This window comes from Saccostrea echinata, unplaced genomic scaffold (assembly GCF_033153115.1).
Source record: "Saccostrea echinata isolate AGI-Se365-2 ecotype Australia unplaced genomic scaffold, CSIRO_AGI_Sech_v1 ptg000023l, whole genome shotgun sequence".
In the NCBI taxonomy this organism is placed as follows: domain Eukaryota; kingdom Metazoa; phylum Mollusca; class Bivalvia; order Ostreida; family Ostreidae; genus Saccostrea; species Saccostrea echinata.
In genome coordinates this window covers 8,256,401-8,275,955 of record NW_026889772.1, presented here as the reverse complement: position 1 = coordinate 8,275,955, position 19,555 = coordinate 8,256,401, and the positions used below count along the sequence as shown (strand labels likewise).

General features: G+C 34.0%; 1 protein-coding gene across 1 annotated transcript in view; it reads left to right on the top strand.

Moving 5' to 3' along the window:
* Nucleotides 1–5,069: 5,069 nt before the first annotated feature.
* The window catches only part of LOC133191144 (general transcription factor 3C polypeptide 2-like), a 78,350-nt gene continuing 63,864 nt past the window's right edge, over nucleotides 5,070–19,555 (top strand). Inside the window, exons 1-7 of the mRNA XM_061326853.1 lie at nucleotides 5,070–5,279; nucleotides 5,446–6,044; nucleotides 6,700–6,807; nucleotides 7,598–7,747; nucleotides 12,628–12,830; nucleotides 16,023–16,246; nucleotides 17,944–18,094. Coding sequence (XP_061182837.1) covers nucleotides 5,084–5,279; nucleotides 5,446–6,044; nucleotides 6,700–6,807; nucleotides 7,598–7,747; nucleotides 12,628–12,830; nucleotides 16,023–16,246; nucleotides 17,944–18,094 — 1,631 coding nt within the window. The 5' untranslated portion in view covers nucleotides 5,070–5,083. The remainder of the gene's footprint in view (nucleotides 5,280–5,445; nucleotides 6,045–6,699; nucleotides 6,808–7,597; nucleotides 7,748–12,627; nucleotides 12,831–16,022; nucleotides 16,247–17,943; nucleotides 18,095–19,555) is intronic.

Genomic DNA, 19,555 nt, shown 5'->3' with positions numbered 1-19,555 from the left:
GAAATAGAAAGTAAAGAACATGATTGACAGGTGCAGCATCGTTGGAGAAGGAGGGAATTTTCTTTTTAAGTAAAAATGGAGAAACGTTGCACTTTTTTACATACATGATGTTTTTTGGTCAAATTTTTGAAGGACTCTGCACAAAAAAAATTACACGTTGAGTTTCCGATAAATATCTATATATTTTATTCCACATGGTTTAAAATTAAGCGCCATTCCACGCCATTCTATGGAATTGAACACAACCATTTTTCTCTCCCAAATGGTCAGTAAAATTTGTCTCCGATATGGGAGATTGTCCACCAAACGGGGGATAAATGACCATTTGGTGGTGTGTGCCCAACCTGATATATACATAAGCTATGCAGTCTGATTAGAATGAGCTGTTATAGTATTCTTCAGGATGTTCAGTTATCCCATGGGAATCTTAATTTTCCTACAAAAGCTGACTTATGCTGGTCTCAAAAAATTGGGATGGACAACCAGAGAGCTACAGTGCCACCCATTGAAATCCGTTGTATCTTGATTTCTCCATGTATGTTTAAAAAAATTATGGGGGGTTTTTGTTCCCCAATACTATGCGAGTAAAGAAATGCATTTAAAAATTGTCCAATAGCGCTTGAAGTTGTAAAATATTTACAGGTTAATTACAAAGGAATTAGGATATAGTGATAAAATGTAGGATATAGTTACACCGACAAAGCAAGATAACTGTGATCTGAGAGTCGTGTGATTGTGATACCTTTGGCTTTGTAGTGATAAAATACAAAAACACTTGTTCACAACAACATTTCTGCAAAGATCAAAATGCAATTATTTATACATCATATATAACTCACCTTTTTTGGCTTTTATCCTTTCTTTAGTGTAGATCAAACAGGAAATAGTAATCGATCACTAATTAGTCAACAGTAAGGAAAAAACCCCATAGTTCCGAATTTATTCATTTACAAATTATTATTATTATTTGGTAATATTTATAAATGTTGTATTTTATCATAATTATACTGGATATATTACATTTTTATGAGAAAACAATTTTAGTACTTATGTTGAAAAATTCGGATTTTTCTGTTTGACATCATTTTCACTTTTACTCACTTTGTTCGAATTTTCTCGGCGCGAATTTGCTGTTGTTGATGAGCATGATGAGCGAGTAAAGTAACAACTAACATCTGTGAAATCTGGGTGAAAGATTAATTCTCAAGTAACAACTTATATAAAGTACAGCTGTCATTTTTATTTTTATCACTAAGAAACTTGTTATAATTGGGCAATGTTTGAAAAAATTAAAATGAAGTCTGTCTGTATGCATGGTATGTAATTAGATGTTAATTATGTTTTCTTTGTTGCCCCATACTATGCGGTGTTTAAAGTCTAACCAAGATAATTTCTCTCCAAATTTTGGTATGTATGATGAGATTTTGATTTGTAGAGAAAATCCCCCTGTATCCAAAGATTCCTTGACAAAGTTTCCAATAGTGCAATACACAATGACACACAGACATCTGATATATTGTTATCAGTGACTTGCAAATAAAACCTTAGATGAGAAATCCCATCCCTTCTTAATAGAAAGGAAGTGTATTTTGAGATATAAACAGGTCCAGCACAATCTGTTGATTTAGCTACATAGCACAGGCACTTGTTTCGGTAGTAAATTATTTAACCAGGTATCCAACTCCGAATTACATGGATTATTGCCTATGTAGCTTGTAACACGAGCTTTGATTGGTTACAAAGTTGGATGTAAATTTCCGGACACCTGACTTGAGCCGGGGGTAAAAAAAAATGTGACGTCACAATGCATAGTGTCTATGATAAAAAGCAAATAACATGATGTCACGATGCATTGTAGGACGTAGTAAATCTTATCGATAGCTTGAAACACAGTTGATTGGACTTGTGTTCAAAAAATTTATTTGGATACATAGGAAATAAATTGGTTATCCAGGTCCAATCAAGGTGTACAGGGATTTAATAAAACCCGGGGTAAATCCCCGTACACCCTTGACTGGACCTGGATAACAAATAGTACCCCCCTCCCCAGAATACATTCTATTTCCACTATGGAAGAGTTATACTTCTTAGTGCGCTCTTTTGTGAAAAAGTCGGAAAATGGACAAATCTCGCGGGATTTCTGGGACAAATGTAACATAAATGTTAACAATATGTTGAATATCGATGAACAGTTCCTTAGAAAATGCAAATGAAATACTATTGTGGACTTTATATAGTTCAAGAGTAGGAATGACAACAATATCAATTTATATCTACTGTTGATCGTATATATCTATTTATAGTATGGTACATCTAAATACAATACACATGCCTCAGAAATGTCGTATTTTTTATTAATGGATGATAAATTTAGGGTTCTTACATATGTCTTTTAGTTCTTCTATTCTTTAAATGGAATGACAAATACATTTAACATTTAAAATTGGATTGAGATTGGCATGTTTTGTATTATCCGCCATGCCATGCTGTCCCAGACAGACGACCAAATGCGCCTCTCATTTTGAAGAGTTCACAAATGGTAATAGAACGTATTGCACTCATTTACACTTTCAGAGGAAATGCACTGGCAAACTGTTGATTACCATTGTATTCTATGATAATTTATCTACACAACCAGGCCATCCTTAAAAATTGTTTGTTTGGAATTGCCGCCTGGGAGGTTTCAGACCCGGGAGGGAGGGAGGGAAATTATTTTTTTTTTAAATTAAATTAAATATTGATGATAAAAATCTCAATAAGGAATGAACACATTATTTTCTGCCTATTTGCAAAGGGTATCTCACATCAACCAGGAACCCAGTCTTGCTTAGATCCTACACTTATTAAGTGATTGAGTGGCACATGTGGTAACACACTAAGAATTGATTAAATAAAAAGAAAAATCTTCTTATTTTTGGTCAATAATTTTTTTCCAGGAGGGGCCATTTCAATGAGGTGGGAGGCAATTCCAAACAAACAATAATTTTATTTTGGCTCCATATATGGCATGTTTGTCTTTATTTTCTTTATCTCTGTAAACAGTGTCAATACTCTGCTCATGGACTGGAAAATTAATCGCACACTACAGAATGGCATGTGCTAACCTCTGGCAGAATATGTTCCTAGGTATTGATTGGTTAAAAATTTGTTTCTAAAATTACATGGGAAAAATATCATAATGTTTTTATGGAAAATGAAAAGTATTAAACAAATGCTATTTATTAACTACAATATTAAATACTGGAATGGAATTTTTAAACCCTCTCAGTTTTAAATTTGCTCTCTGTCAGAGATAATAAGCACAACGATTCTTTGGTGTGAGGCGAATGTTCAAGTCAGTGAGCAGAGTTTTGACGCTGTACAGTTTAAGGAGAATAAAGACAAACATGTCATATATGGTTGTGAAGAAAAATTATCTTAGGGGGTAATGGTCATAAATAGTTTTCCAGTGCATTTCCTCTGAAAGTGTAAAGGAGTGCGATTCTGGGGGAGGGGGTACTCCATGTAATTTGGAGTTGGATAAACAGTTTTCCAGTGCATTTCCTCTGAAAGTGTAAAGGAGTGCGATTCTGGGGGAGGGGGTACTCCATGTAATTTGGAGTTGGATAAACAGTTTTCCAGTGCATTTCCTCTGAAAGTGTAAAGGAGTGCGATTCTGGGGGAGGGGGGGGGGGCACTCCATGTAATTTGGAGTTGGATAAACAGAAAAGCTTGATTAAGCTATTTATATGCAGTTTTTTCACAACTTTATTTTTTAAGAAGTAGGTAAAAAGTTGCACATATTAAACTATTCACTATGTACTATGAACTATCAAAAAAGCAACCCAAATCAAAAATAGTTCTAACATTGCATCATTGAATACTTTTAAGTTAAAGATGTATTTCCATTGTTTGGATAACTTTACACCACTTTGTGTGCATAGGCATGAATAAGTATGATTGCTTCACATTGTGCTGAACTATTACCAATTAATTATCTTGTGACCAGATTTGACCTCCTTTATAATTTCATTATAATTTCATTCAACAAGTAACTGAGAGCTCACAAATCAATTGCTTTATATATATCCCCCAAACTGTAAAAACTTTGAGTCCAAAGTCTCTCGAGGAGACAATTTGATGAGTGTTTTTTACATGCATTGTTTTCAGAAGAGTTCAAGATTGAATACTATCACTGCACCAAGGAGCGATTTGGGGAACATGCTGAATAAATAAGACATTTAAGGTCAAGATCTAGTAAATGAAAGGAGCCTACAGATTTCTCAAATGTGAGAAATAAATTCCTTTAAAGATGCTTTTTAAGTATAGCTTGGTCAGATAAGGTGAATCGGGGCATATTTTGTAGGTAAACAAGACGAAAAATCATATTTTAAACTGTCTTTTTTTTTGATGAAAAATTAATAAAATCAGTCATGAATATGGGAGTTTTTTCTTTATCGGACAAAGGAAATGTATCCAGATTGCCTACAGTCTCTCAGAAAATGGTAATTTGTTTGTTCATATCCTCTTCTTTAAATTAAGATCAAATTGAATATAGGTTTCGGGATTAATTTTCACATGATTTCAAATTGAATTCCATAAAAAACTTTATTTTCTACATAATTCTATTAGAGCCCTAAAGTATGGGAAAAAGAAAGTTTAAACTGATTATGACGTCATAATGGATCTAGCACCAAAAAGACAGTCTAAAGTCATTTACTAGATCTTGACCTTAAGATAAAGGTTTGATAAAATAGCTAAATCAAGCTATTCTGAATAGCTTAACAAAGCTATATAGCTAATTCAAACTATATAGCTAAGTGAAGAGATTGTGCCGAACCTGATAAATATTAAATAACAATTATCATGTTATCAGGATATCTTAATCGGTTTGGTACCAATCGGGCTAGTGGAGGAGAATAATTAATAGCCCAAATCAGCTTTGAGAAGCCCATATACATTACAACATGGAACATTCAAGTTATAATCTTCTATTTAAATTTGTGTCAAATTTAATGACTTGTCTTATTTACTTGCTAGTATAATACAAGCTGAATTAAAACAAGGCTTCTTCATTATTGCAGCAAACCTAATTTCCTAAAACATGGAAAGACAAGAAGGAAATAAAAAGGAAGAACCTGAAGAAATTCCTAATGAATATCCTCCGGTGGATGATGGAGAAGCCAGCTTACCACTGGCATCTTCCACCCCAATCACCACAAAACGCCGTGGACGACCACCAAAAAGTGCCAATAAAACGGAGAAGATCTCAAAAAGTGGACAGACTCCAGAACCCAAGAGTATGATCAGACACTTTAAAACATATTTCTCTATTAAACTTGAATCATGACAAAAGAATTTTTAATGGGTGACACTACTTTAGATTGAACTTGCATTTTCTTAGAAAGTCTTACAGTATCAAGTTTATTATATAATATTTTGAATGAATTTGTTTTTCCAAACTAGGCTATCCAAAAAGAAATAGAAAAACTCCTGCAAGACTTGAACATTATGACAAAGGTGATGAAGAAAACACATCAACATTATCTTCTCCATTGTCATCAAAGGATGATATTTCACAGGACAGTACAAAGGACTCCAATAATGATACAGAGCTAGTGGGTAAACCAAAACAGGGAACAGGACGTAAAAGGGGGAGGCCCCGTAAAACGTTACAAGAATCCGTCGAGGAGACTCCAACACCAAAGAGAAAACGAGCATCACTAAAAACTGGGGAAGATAGAGAGGATAAAAATGATGACAAGGATAATTCTCTTTCTGTGAAAACAGGTACTAGACGAGGAAGAAGAAAACTTAAGGAGGATGATGATATCAGTGATGATTCTGAAGAGGAGAAGGACAAAAGTGGTGTAAATAAATCTGGAAGAGGAGAACAGCAAATTGTTTCTGATCCAGATACCCCACGTTCCACAGGGAGAAGGGGGAGAAAAGCCAATCAAAAAAAGGCAGAGAAATCACCTACTATCAGCTCAGGGGAGGAAACTGGGGAAGAAAGGGAGGTAACTCCTATGGAAAAATCAAAAGGAAGGGGGGAAAAGTCAAAGGTAATGTCTGAATATTTTATGGCTTGTTTGTAACTTTTCATTGTGAACTTAAGCATTTTTATCTTACAACTGATTGAGGAAAATTCATTACATTCACTGATAGCATAAAATGTAAATACTGAACAAATTACAGATTAGGGGTGTAAAGATTTTTTGGTATACTAGCTGCTATACCACAATAATCAAAATAATTGTACCGTATTGTAGAAAACTTATCTGCAATTCAGTATAGCAAAGTTGTTAGAGTATTTAGCTAATCTGAAATGTAGAATTATGCTTACCTTCAAGTATGACTAATATAGTCTGGAAAGTAACTATTATATTCAAAACTTGCCTTGGAGTACTAAAGTTTTTGAATGAATTGAACTTGAAATATAAATACTTACAATACAATAAAATAATCTGAATAATTCTTAGAAACAAAATACACCATAAAAAATGAGGCAGTAAAAATTTCTAAATAAAATCCTTCAAATGTTGTGAATATTACATGACCAAACCATTAACATGCCAACTTCCTTTTTCTCAAGTTGTTGATCTCCCAAACTATTTAGATCAGAAAAATTAAACAGAGTTAGTTTTCTTTGTCTTCAGTAAATATTGAAAGAAATTTACAGTGTAAAATATTTTTTCATTCAGTGAATCTTTATTTTAGATAACAAAGGAAGATAATGAATCAGAAATGACCTGCCTTCGCTGTCAACAGAAATTCCCAAATTTGTCCGCCCTGAAAAATCATTTAATGAGGAGACACACTGCTCTTGTAAGTGTTAATGGCCACAACTTTATAGGTCACTTGTGTATGGGAGCCAATGTGAAATTCCTGACCCTTGGTGCAGTGTTCTGACTTTGGGCCCCAGGATGGAGTAGAAATAGTTATAGTAGAATGATATGGTACATTATTTGATGTAAATAGACCTTTCCTAAAATATTGAAATTCAGACCTTGATTGAATGTTCAAACCTAAGGATTGGGTTAAATTGTTCATCTTATATATTAATTATCAGCAAACAACCTTAAAGATCTTGGATTATAATGAGAGATAAACCATATCTTTCAAAATTTGTGAATTCCTGACTTTCTGATGCAAGGTTCAACCCTTCTATAATTATCCTCTGGAACAAATTTATGTATAGATCACCATGTGCATCAATTATTTTTTAATTGTGATAATTAAAGAATGTAGAAAAAAAGATGCTGACACTTGACACAAACTTGCTTTGATCCAAGAGTCTGTCACATGAAGGTCACTGTAAGGAGTAAGTTTGAAATTCTTCTTGGATGATTACTGAATCAGCAAAAAAGATGAGTATGCCTTTGTTTACAAGAAGAATATTTTGAAAATTATATTTTGGCCATAAATTTTGGCAAAGCAACATATGAAGAACTGCACATGACACACAGGTAGCTGAAATCAAAGAGTGTATATTTAAATGGTTTTGAGACTCAGAGTGTCAATGCCTTTTGGTCTCGGAATAAGACTACAAGAGAATACAATCATGAATTTAGTACTTTAGAGTAAAGCATATAGAATACTGTTAAATGTTTTTCAGTATAGTCCAGACTGTCCGGAGGGGAAGGAAGACAGAGCATCCGTAAGACAGATCCTAAAAATCAGGAAAATCTTATACTGTCCTAAATGTGACAAAGAACTTAGGAATGCCCAGTATTACTTCAAGCACACAGAGTGGTGTGGAAGAGAGGTAATTTTTTTGGCAGTATTTGTTATATATTATATTTAGCAGGCTTCGGTTTAAGGACACCTGACAGTTTTAAGTGCATATATGTAATCACCAACAAAAATAGCTTTAGGAGGGAAAATATCCATAATTATAGTATTAAATGATGATTGTTAATTTCTATGACCTTTGACCTGTAAGTGTGTTAAACTATAATTACAACTAGAAACTTGTTGCCATGGCAACAAGAAGGTCTTCCGTCCCTTCTCTGTCATGAGAGAAGTTGATTCCTCACTGTATTACGTTGTGCAATCCTTTTAACTCCTTCATACATGAAATACTATAAAAAGTAAATTGTAAAATATATCGCATAAATTGAACGGAAAATTATACCAGATATCAGTTCAAAGATACAGTATTATATTTCAGCTGAAAAAAGGTACAAAAAAATCCAGACATTCTGGGGATTAAGTCCAGGCATGAAAATTAAGCACGCTAACATTACACTAGTGGAACCATTTCTTATAAGAGTCTGTATTATCCCTAGTAAAATCATTAAAAAATATTGAGAGACAAAAAAGTTGTGGAATTCAACTTTTTTAATTCGCTTCTGGTAGCGACCGGAAGTATTAACGACACACAAAAAGACAATTCCGCAAATCTAGAAGTCATGTTCTCTCATCTCTAATAAGTCTCCAGTTCATATCTTTAGCCATTCTTTAGATGTACCTTGGAAAAAAAATTTCATTTAAAAATCAGGAAATTGCCCATAACATGGAACTGGAAGTGAATTTTCCAAAATTTTTTCAAATGTAACAATGGCTTTTGAAAACGCATTATGCCTGCAAGTTTGACGAAAAACCACTGAATAGTTCTCTAGATATGGCGTGCATAATATTTGTCTAAAAATATTAATAATAATTATAATATTTATTATCAATTTTCAAACAAATTATATATTATGCATTCTGAAAAGAGTCTCTATTAACCGTACTAATATCATCAAACTATATTGAAAAACAAAAAAGTTGAAAAATTCAACTTTTTAAATTCGCTTCTGATAGCGACCAGTAGTAGTGACGATGCACGAAAAGGAGATTCTGGTAATCTAGAAGACATGTTCTATAATCTCTAATAAGTCTCCAGTTCATACCTTTAGTTGTTCTTTAGGTTTGCCATGGACAACATTCCATTTAAAAATCAGGAATTTGCCCATAATTTGGAACCGGAAGCGAATTTTCCAAATTTTACTTGTGATGAACAAAGTTCATATGATGACTCATTTTTTTGTGAAAGTTTCATTGAAAACTACTGAATAGTTTTTGAGAAATCGCGTGCACAAAATTTTGGTCAAAAAAAGAATAATAAGAAACAGTAGAATCACTATAAGGTCTTCCGTGAAGATGGAAGACCTTAACTAGAAATATGTCCATTGGACATAAATGCCCAGCTGAGGGTATATTAGTAATGCAACATGAAATTTTTTATTAATGTATAAAGTTTGATGAGAATATATCTTGTATAGTTTCTTTAAAATTGAAATCTAAAAAATTGGATATAGATGATAAATTCTTACCAAATTATGTATAAGTGCATAAACTTACATAAAAATATCTTAAAGGTTTAAAAAAAAAAAAAAAAAAAAGCAAAATGCAAATTTAAGAAAAGTGAGGTCAAGGTCACAGGAAAGGTCAAGGTCAACAGTTTTTGATGTAGTTGAATAGCTCTCACTAATATGTATCAGCATATTACATTTGATATAAATGTCTTGAATGGTTTATTTAAAACTGAGCTACACACTAATTTAAGAAAGGTGAGGTCAAAGTAAAAAAGAAAAACCTCAAGGTAAAAAAATGTTGATGTAGTTGAAAAGATTACATAAGTATGTATCAGCATATTACCAGTAAAAGCTTGCAACACATAATTTGACAACATGTCATGTTTCATTATGAAACTTACACAAAAAAGAGAAAAAAGACCAAGACAATTTTATTTTGAGTTTAATGCAAACAATTTTTCTTTTACATTAAACCAAGAATTTGTCAAAATCTGAAAGAGAAAATAATGACATAATTTGAAGGCTCGCATTTGTTATCTTAATATAAAGAAGTAATCCAAGTACAGGCCATATTCAACAACTGCCCTTTCTATCCCTACTTCTTAATACAAAATAACTACTTCTTAATACGAAATGACAAATAGGCCTATTCAGTTTTGGGAGCAGCGAGGCAGTACAGTGTGCCACCATGGTATTAAAGAATGACATTTAGCTAATCAAAATTAATGCTAAATAAATTCTACTCTATTGAGTTTGAATTTGATGAACTCTGTTGAAATGTTCACTCTAAATAGGATGATATTGGAATTTGTTTAAAATCTTACCTCTCCTATAATTTTGGACTAAATTTAATAAAACTTGGTAACAAATTAATTTATTCAAGGGTCATAATTCTTATTTATTGCTTGTACCATTGTTTCTAAGTTTAAGCACAGATGCTGCTTTTCAAGACCAAACCGTAGAGCTGCAGTCTTGTCAGAGACTTGCCCAAAATTGCTTTATATTTCCATCTTTTCAAAGTAATGAAAATTTTCCATACTTGTTTAAGGTGGTATGGGATAAGCTGTTTTGCCTAAATAAGTAGGATTTAAAGATACCATTTTTGCAAAATGACAATATCAAATGTGACAAGAACAAAAATTTGGATGCACATGTACAAGGATAGTTGAACTGTGATATTTTCACACAAAAGAAGTTGTTGGTCAAACTAAAAGTTATTTGGAGAAAGCCCTTTAAGAAGTGGTGACTACCTATACAGCAACAGCATGTACAATTTATTGGGATCCGCATCCCATTTCATAGCAGCAGTTGTGTGTGGGGTATGCTGTATGTGTGTACTTGTAAATTCATTAATACTGTGAATATTTTATAGCAGAAGACTCTTCTATAGACATTTAAAAGAGTAAACTGTTTACAATAAAATCTATCCATATTAGCATTCATCATGTGAAAATTTTATGTAAGAAGAATTATGTGGATATTTTCAATAACGAAAAATAAAAAAAAATCCTACCAACCACCCCAATTTTTAGGCAGATCAGGATGAGAATCTAAAGTTTAAATCATGTAATCTAAAATTTTTAAGTTTTTGACATTCCAGGGTAATTGTCATATTAACATCACTTGACTAGTTGGTCTGTTGTTAAAGTATTTGGCTTTGCTTGGTAATCAATGTATTGTCACTGATTTTTTACCAGGCTTGTTTTGATGTAATATCTAAATGTTTCATACCTTGTATGCCTTTGTCACATGTATGTGTATGTGACTGACATTTATCTTAAAATCCTTGGCAACGAAAATTATATTTGATTTAAAACATGTACAGCAAAACATTCAAAATGATTTTTTTTTTCATTCTTGAGTATTTATAACTTAAAACTTACTCAGGATGACTTTTAAAATGAAATGTAAAGAGAAATTTGGATTCATATTTTTTGACTTATTAAAATGATTTCTATCATGGTATCATCTTAAATTAGTATCAGCTGATGACCAGTTTTATAGAGGAACTTTGATTTTTTTGTCCCCTGCCATGAATATGGCTGGGGCATGTAGTGTTTGTCATGTCTGTCTTCTGTCCTTCAGATTCTGTCACACTTAGTGTTTAGCCCAGTTTCAAAGAAACATTCAAGATATTTTTTTCAAACTTCATATACATATTAGTGAGAGATATTCAACTGCGTCATATATTTTTGAACTTGACCTTGACTTCACTTTTCCTAAATTTGCATTTAGCTCTGTTTCAAAGAAACAGATCAAGGTATTTTTATCAATCTTTATATGATGATACATTCTGTAAGTGGTGTAACTGCATAAAAAAATTTGACCTTCTCATTGATCTTGACCTTCCCTTTGACCTTGACCTTACTGTTCTTAAATTTGTGTTAGCACAATTTCCAAGAAACTTTTTAAGATATTATATATATAAACACATACTGATAAATATTGGTAGAACTATCTATTTAACTTTGTCCAAATTGTATGACCTTGACCTTACTTTTCTTTATTTTCCATTTAGCTCAGTTTTGAAGAAACTATTTTAAAAGACATTTTTATCTAAACATGCACTGATACAAATTGGTGCGAACTTATAAACTGTGTCTAAATTGTTTTACCTTGACCTTCCCTATGACCTTTGTCTTTTCTTTTTGTTGTGTTTTAAGCTTAATTTCAAAGAAACTATTCTTTGACAAGATATTTTCATCAAATTCATACACTAAAACAAATTAGTGAAAGGTATTAAATTGTGTCATAATTTTCTGACCTTAACCTTCCCTGTAACCTTGACCTCACTATTCCTCATGTACTCTAAACAAACAAAAGAAGCAAGGTACATTTCTTTTCATGTTGTATCACTAATGAACCCTAGGCAGAACATTCATGTCCTACTGACATATTTCTAGTTTGCATATTCTTCTACATTTTATTTTTAGATTATTTAAAAAGTGATTTTATTCCCTTCATTTTTTTAAACTTAAGAAAACAGCTTATATATGTTCTTATATGTATTTTATATGTTCCCTTTTTGAGGAATTACTGTATGTGTACTTAAAAAAGCGGGCTTCATATTTTAGTGGCTTTGGCGCAAACAACGATGCGCTTATTTATGAATACCGCTAAGAAATCATCTATAACTACAATACACGGCATGAACATGTAAAGGGCTAATTCATGATTATGCAAACAATGCTTAATTTTGAATACGCCAATTTATGTACACGTACAGTAATCCTTTAAGGACTGTCGCAGTTCTAGATTATGATTAGAAAAATGTTATCCACCCCCCCCCCCCCAAAAAAAAAAATGAAAGTAATTTTAAGATTTTGGCATGTATTCCTATTTTTAGGCTGAGACATTTACCTGCACTGTTTGTAACAGGAGTTGCATGAAGATGTATGAACTGGAGCATTACAGAAACCACAAACTGCTAGAGAGGAAAGAGAAAGAACGGCAGGAACAGCTTCTTCAGCTACAGAAAAAGAAGAGGGAGGAAGAGAAAGAATCTGGTACTGATAAACAAGGCCGAAGGATACGTAAAGCAGCCAAAAAGTAAGACATACAGAGAAATTCACACACATATAAATTCTTGATTCTTCTCAAATTCAAGAAAATTTAGAGGAAAAATGCATGCATAGAACAGACAATTTTCCTTTGATATATTTGGTGTGCTTACAAAACTAAAACAATTTTGGAGAGTTAAATACAATCTCTGAATTTCTCAATTTAGTTACCATTTTTTGCATTCACTGTCCTTTTTGTTGTTGACTATACACTCTCCATTCACTCTGTTGTTGAGTATACACTCTCCATTCACTCTGTTGTTGACTATACACTTGCCATTCACTCTGTTGTTCCCTATACACTCGCCATTCACTATGTTGTTGACTATACACTCGCCATTCACTATGTTGTTGACTATACACTCGCCATTCACTCTGTTGTTGACTATACACTCTCCATTCACTCTGTTGTTGACTATACACTCTCCATTCACTCTGTTGTTGACTATACACTCTCCATTCACTCTGTTGTTCACTGCACACTCACCATTCACTCTGTTGTTGACTATACACTCTCCATTATACACTCTCCATTCACTCTGTTGTTCACTGCACACTCTCCATTCACTCTGTTGTTGACTCTACACTCTCCATTCACTCTGTTGTTGACTCTACACTCTCCATTCACTCTGTTGTTCCCTCTACACTCTCCATTCACTCTGTTGTTGACTATGCACTCTCCATTCACTCTGTTGTTGACTATGCACTCTCCATTCACTCTGTTGTTCACTATACACTCTCCATTCACTCTGTTGTTCCCTATACATTCTTCCTCCACTCTTTTGTTCACTATACACTCTCCATTCACTCTGTTGTTGACTATACACTCTGCTTTCACTTTGTTGTTGACTAGACACATTCCATTCACTCTGTTGTTCCCTCTACACTCTCCATTCACTCTGTTGTTGACTATGCACTTTAAATTTTCTCTGTTGTTAACTACACACTCTCCATTCACTCTGTTGTTGAATATGCACTCTCCATTCACTCTATTGTTCACTATACACTCTCCATTCACTCTGTTGTTCTCTATACATTCTTCCTCCACTCTTTTGTTCACTATACACTCTCCATTCACTCTGTTGTTGACTATACACTCTGCTTTCACTCTGTTGTTGACTAGACACATTCCATTCACTCTGTTGTTCCCTCTACACTCTCCATTCACTCTGTTGTTGACTATGCACTTTAAATTTTCTCTGTTGTTAACTACACACTCTCCATTCACTCTGTTGTTGAATATGCACTCTCCATTCACTCTGTTGTTCACTATACACTCTCCATTCACTCTGTTGTTCCCTATACATTCTTCCTCCACTCTTTTGTTCACTATACACTCTCCATTCACTCTGTTGTTGACTACACATTCTGCTTTCACTCTGTTGTTGACTAGACACATTCCATTCACTCTGTTGTTCCCTCTACACTCTCCATTCACTTTGTTGTTGACTATGCACTCTCCATTCACTCTGTTTTTCACTATACACTCTCCATCCACTCTGTTGTCGACTATACACTCTCCATTCACTCTGTTGTTGACTATACACTCTCCATTCACTCTGTTGTTCCCTATACACTCTCCATTCACTTTGTTGTTGACTGTGCACTCTCCATTCACTCTGTTGTTGACTATACACTCTCCATTCACTCTGTTTTTCACTATACACTCTCCATTCACTTTGTTGTTCACTACCAACTTTTCATTCACTGCATACTCTTTATGCACTCCCGATTCACTCTGTTCGCTTACAATACCTACTTCATTTGCTCACTTTACACTTTTTGGTTACTTCACTAGCTCACTAAGTTCACTATGAACTAAGGTAAACTCAGCATTCATTTTCACTCTGCTCATGCTCCACTAAGGTAAACTCAGCATTCATCCTCCACTCTGTTCATGCTCAGTGTTTACTCTCCACTAAGGTAAACTCAGCATTCATTCTCCACTCTGCTTTTGCTCAGTGTTTACTCTCCACTAAGGTAAACTCAGCATTCATTCTCCACTCTGCTTATGCTCAGTGTTTACTTTCCACTAAGGTAAACTTAGCATTCATTCTCCACTCTGCTTTTGCTCAGTGTTACTCTCCACTAAGGTAAACTCAGCATTCATTCTCCACTCTGCTTATGCTCAGTATTTACTCTCCACTAAGGTAAACTCAGCATTTATTCTCCACTCTGCTTATGCTCAGTGTTTACTCTCCACTAAGGTAAACTCAGCATTCATCCTCCACTCTGTTCATGCTCAGTGTTTACTCTCCACTAAGAAAAACTCAGCATTCATTTTCCACTCTGCTTATGGTCAGTGTTTCCTCTCCACTAAGGTAAAATCAGCATTCATTCTCCACTCTGCTTATGCTCAGTGTTTACTCTCCACTAAGGTAAACTCAGCATTCATTCTCCACTTTGCTTTTGCTCAGTGTTTACTCTCCACTAAGGTAAAATCAGCATTCATTCTCCACTCTGCTCATGCTCAGTGTTTACTCTCCACTAAGTTAAACTTGGCATTCATTTTCCACTCTGCTCATGCTCAGTGTTAACTATCCACTTGTTTAGGTTCACTCGGCATTCTCTCTCCACTCTGATCTATAGTGTTTACTTTTTGCTTACTTGGTTCACTCAATGTTCTTTCTCCTTCCTGTTCATGCTCAGTGTTGGTGTTTAATAAGGTTCACTTTTATTTTTACACAAAAAACAGGAAAAACTGTTTTCACATTATTAACCATATACTGTAATTACAGTCAAACCTCATTATCTCAAACTTGATGGGACAGAGAAAATCGAGATTAAAATACTTAAGAAATACATAGTAAGGACTTCACTTTCACTTCGACATATCTATTTGTATTTGAGATATTCATGTTCGAGATACTGAAGTTCAACTGTATACTGTTTTCCATAGGGTCATAATTTCATGGAATCACAATTACGTTTAATCTACCTGTTAAAAATTACTTTGATTCTTGGATTGCTCCTTAATGTCTTAAACATGCTTTACGTATGCTGTGACAATTTTCTGTGGAAAGTTTTTGACTGTGTATAAACTTCATCCCAAGCAAAAAAAAGTTAAGTTTACAGTATCTGAAGTGAAAAATAAGCAAAGTTCTAACTTATTACCTGTCAGAGAGAGAAAAAAAAAGAATAATGTGGTGATTAGATTTAAAGTTAAATGGTTGATTTCCAGGGCAGTGAGGGTTCTGAAGGATATTTCGGCCAGTGGCGATGTGTGTACGGAAGGAAACAGTGATGAGGACCCGGAAGTCAGACTGGATGTCGATGAAGACGAAGAGGATCAAGAGGAAGATGATGATGAAGATCTAGATGAAGATGTCAGTGATGAATCTATTAACAGCCATTCAGAACTAGACGGGGTAGATGAAGACTGCCAGTCTGCCAGAGGAAGAAAAGGTATCCTAGATCTCGGAGACTTGTGGCAATTAACATGATTGAGGAAAACTGGGAAAATGTTCACAAGGCATGGATGAGTGCAGAAATATTTGTGCTGTTCCACATTTCTTCATTCTTTCCCATTGTTACATGTTTTAGACTATATACTTATGTATTGCTGAATTTCAGGAGGTTTTTCAGTACTAAAACAAAACTCAAGCTAAAGTAAGTTGTGGGGGGGGATCTTCATAGCATGATGGCAGTGATACTATTTCAGGGACAAGAGTGCAAAATTTTAACTTTTTGTTTTGTACTGTTAAAAAATTACTGATTCAATGCCGTTTTTATATATACGTTAGGAAAGCCAATTTTATTCAGACAGCTTAGTCAATAGTCAGATGCTTTAGTCAAATGATAGTCGAGTATTCATGGAAATTTTTTATTGAAATATTTAAGAAAAATCTTTAAAAATCTTCTGATATGAATTAGAAAAATCTTCAAAAATCTTCTCAAGAACCACTTGACCAGAAAAGATAAATTTATTTGAAAGCTTCTTGAGGTAGTGTAGATTCTAAACTGTCCAACTCATGTTGCCTGGCTACAGGATGGGGCCACAATAGGGGTTCAAAGATTTACATTGAAATATATATTTTAAAAAAATCTTTTCAAATCTTCTTCTCAAGAACCACTGGCCCAGACAATATGAAAGCTTCCAGAGGTAAAGTAGATCCTAAACTTTTCAACTCATTCCACTGGAGGTAGGGTAGGGTTACAACAGAGGATCAAATTTTTGCATGGAACTATAAGAAAAAATTTTTGGATGAAGGGGAGTTTAAATTATTAAAATGAAGGACCAACCCCCCTTACAAGAGGAGATAATCAAGAAAAGACAAAAATAGAGTGGGATCATTAAAAAATCTTCTTCTCAAGAACCACTGGGCCAGAAAAGCTGAAACTTATGTGGAAGCTTCCTGAGGTAGTGTAGATTCTAAATTATTCAAATCATGCCACCCCTCCCCCCAAAAAGGAGGCCACAATAGGGAATCGAAGTTTTACATTGAAATATATAGGAAAAATCTTTAAAAATCTTCTTCCCAATAACCACTGTTCCAGAAAAGCTGAAACTTACGTGGAAGCTTCCTGAGGTAGTGTAAATTCTAATTGTTCAAATCATTGCCCCCAGGGTAGGGTGGGGCCACAATAGAGAATCTAAGTTTTACATTGAAAGTTTGACATTTTTAATTTCTCGGTAATTATTACACTTGTGCTTCACAGTTATTGTAAGGTTTACCTTAGGTAATAAAGGATAGATCTGTGTACATGTATTTCAAAGTATCAACAATTTGACATTATCTTTTAATACCCCCCTTTCTTTTCTTATCAATTTATAAATCTTTAAATTAAAGATAAGCCTCAAATGGAGTAAGAACATGGGATATTATCTATTTATAAAGGAATGTTCCCAAAGTTTACTGCTATGCCTATACAGAATGATTAAATTTCATGAAGACTTAATTTTCATGGATTTCATGGGAATTCCTTGCCTACAAATTGACAACCTGAATGAATGTGAATATCAATATGAACAGGACTGTTAATTCCCATGAAACTGTAAATGTTTCATAATGTACAAAACTTGGCCCCCACTAAGAAAAATTATTTCATATTTGTATTTTAAAAAAACATTCAGTTGGCAAATGTCAATTTTATTTTAACAGGTAAACGACCCCAGAGTTCAGATATGTTTCGAGAGGTGTACGTACACTGCTGCAAAAATTACCTAAAGAGATGCCAGGTTATAGACAAAATGTGTGATGTCTTTCCCGAGCTGAGGCCTAAAAAATCTCAGTGGATACTCCAAAATCCCAAGTAAGTTATACTCATTTTCAGATTGGGATAATCTGAATTGTTAAATTGTGAATTCATTCATTCAGATTCACACAGTAAAATCCAAATGATTTGGCCAAGAACAGTTTTATTTGGATCACAATTAACTTCTTTTATTTAAAGGTTCTCCAGTTATTGGGTTACCTGAGTTACTCAGGTGACTTATGGCTATGTTTTCATCCGTTGCATTGTGTCGTGCATATTCAGTTGTTTGTTAACATTTGAACATTTTAAGCTTCTTCTATGGAACTGCTCAACCAATTTCAACCAATTTTGTCACAGAACATCCATGAGTAAAGGGGAACTGAAATTGTGAATTTTGTGGCCCCTACCTCCCTGGGGCCAGTTGGGACTAAATCATCAAATCAATGCAATCCTTAAAATTCTTCTCTTTACTCCTAGATGTCAAGTAGTCAAACTGTTGGCATGATTGTAATAAGCATTAAGCGTTCTACCAAAATTTTGAAATTCTTGGCCCCAGGATCAGGGGTTTTGGAGTAAGGGAGGGGTTCTATTGATTGTATACTGAAATGCATCAATTCTTTTAAAAAGCTTTTTCTCTCCCCTTGTATATTTTGCAAACTAACTCCCTAGATATGATGAGTAAGAGTGCTTCTTTTTAAAATTGTGAAATTCATGGCCCTTGGGGTCAGGAGTTCTAGTGTTTGGGTGGGGTTCTGTTGATTATTTAGTAAAAATTCATTAATTGTTTCAAAATCTTCGTATTTAGCAGGTAATTTAAGTTCAATATCATGATAAACAAGGATTCCTACTATTGATCATATATTGAAACTTCATTAATTTTTTGAAAATCTTCTTCTTTGCTCTTAGTTTTTTAGCAAATAATCCAAATGCATTATCATGATGAGTAAGGGTTCTTCCATATTTTGAAATTCATGGCCCCTGGACCAGGGGTTGTAGTGTTAGGACAATTTGAGGCTCTATTGATTATATAGTGAAAATGTGAAAATTTTCTGTTTTCCTTGGTATGTAGGAGATTAAGTGCATTATTATAATGAGCAAGGGTTCCTCTTCCAGAACTGAAATTCATTTCCACAGGGTCAGTGGTTGTGGTGTTAGGGCAAGCCTATATTGATTGTATAGTGAAAATGCATCAATTCTGTGCATATCTTCTCTAGCATATAAACTTAGTGCATAGTTGTGATGAGCAAGGGTATTTCTTCCAAAATTTTTGAAATTTATGGCCCCTGAGTCATGGGTTTTGGTGTTAAGGTGAGGCTCTATTGATTATAAAAGTGAGGTTGCATTAATTCCATGAGAATCTTTTCTGATCCTAAGTATTAACAGATAAACTAAGTGAACTGTTACGATAAACAAGGGTGCCTCTTCTAGAATTCTGAAATTCATGTCCCTATGGATTTTTGCATCATTCCCCTCTCTGCTCACTTGGCCTGACTTCTTACTACCTTTATGCTTCAGATG